Raw genomic sequence first — 1,686 nt, forward strand, 5'->3', positions numbered from 1 at the left:
CAAAAAAAACCGAGATAAAAATCATTTCCTAAAACGTATATACAGTATACATAAAACAATTTTTGTTACTAAGAATTTAAATAACAAATTCTTTTTACTTCTTTTTAGTATTTGGAATTTGTGGAATAATCATATGTATAATAGCTCAAATTTGGTCATTTATAGTTGATGTCAATACGACGAACATGTCTCAAACACATCATTTACTCATTATGACAGAATTCCTTGGTCAAGAAAAGTATTGCTATTGGATGCTGTTACATATGAACACAGTATTATGTATTGGATCGATTATAATGTTGGGAATAGGTACATTGTTCATTACATATATTGAGCATATTTGTGGAATATTAAAAATTGCTAGGTATGAACGTAAACATAGGAGCATAATAATTTTAATTATTATATAAATGCTTTTAACTTATTGGGAGTACAAATAAGTTTCCGCCGTTTTTATAAAAAATTAAGCATTTATTATGAAAGAACGGTACATAATGTTTTATTCAAACTAATGGCCATCGCTAGCCACTATTTTTTCCCATTTTTCTGATAGCATGTAGCTACCGCGTCGGAAGAACGCTTCATCTTTTGAGGCTCCAATTATCGATACAATTTTTATATCTTCATATGATGTGAAGTACTGCTCAGACAGGCCATGCGTCATCAATCGGAACAAGTCGGAAGGAACAATGTCTGGAGAATATGGCGGGAGATAGAATTTCCCATTTGAGTGTTTCTAAGTAGGTTTGATCGGCGCCGCAACATGTGGTCGAGCATTATCATGCAGGAGAATAATTTTGTCATGCCTGGAGTAGTAGCGGGAGCGTTTTTCCCTGAGTGGTCGGCTCAATCTTATCAACTGTGTTCAGTAAAGAGTCTCAATAATGGTCTCGTTCGGTTTGAGCAACTCATAATACACGACACCAAGCTGATTCCACCAAATACACAACATGAGTTTTTTTCCATATTTGACTTGGCTGTCGATGTTGAAGCACGGCCAGGTGGTTCCCATTTTCTCTTCTTTAGGTTATCGTAGTGGATCAATTTTTCATCATCAGTGATTATACGATGCAAAAAACTCTTTCGTTTATGCCTGGCAAGCAGCATTTCACATGTGAAAAATCGGCGTTCAACGTTTCTTGGCTTCAGTTTATATGGAATCCAATTCCCTTGCTTTTGAATCATTTTCAATGATTTCAAACGATGAAATTGTTTGTTGAGTCATTCCTAATGTAAATGCAAGTTCTTTTTGCGTTTGGCACGAATCTTCATCCAATAATGCTTCCAATTCCGCGTCTTCATAAACTTTCGGCCTTTGTCTTCGACGTAAATTCACCGTTCTTAAACTTTTGAAACCACTCACGACAACTTCTCTCACTTAAGGCAGCATCACCATATGCTTCTACAAGCAATCTACGAGCCTCAGATCAGCTGCAGATTTCTTCAAATTAAAAAAGTAAATCAAAAGTTCCCGCAAATGATGCTTATTCGGCTCAAAACTCGACATTTTCGTACAAAAAAAAATATATGATGCTGATATGAAATCGTTAATATTTCAAGATTATGGTGTTGCTGGATGTCCAATCTTACGATGTCGTTTTACATCAAACAATTTTAACTATAATTTTAACTATAATTTATTAGTGGCGCCGTCTTTTGCAAACGGCGGAAACTTATTTGTACTCC

The 1,686-nt window shown here is 35.2% G+C and overlaps 1 protein-coding gene across 1 annotated transcript in view; it reads left to right on the forward strand.

The window, feature by feature from the left end:
* Nucleotides 1-185: 185 nt before the first annotated feature.
* LOC108692144 overlaps nucleotides 186-1,686 on the forward strand; it is a 6,340-nt gene continuing 4,839 nt past the window's right edge. Inside the window, exon 1 of the mRNA XM_018200296.1 lies at nucleotides 186-364. Coding sequence (XP_018055785.1) covers nucleotides 186-364 — 179 coding nt within the window. The remainder of the gene's footprint in view (nucleotides 365-1,686) is intronic.

Source organism: Atta colombica, unplaced genomic scaffold, assembly GCF_001594045.1.
Source record: "Atta colombica isolate Treedump-2 unplaced genomic scaffold, Acol1.0 scaffold62, whole genome shotgun sequence".
In the NCBI taxonomy this organism is placed as follows: Eukaryota; Metazoa; Arthropoda; class Insecta; order Hymenoptera; family Formicidae; genus Atta; species Atta colombica.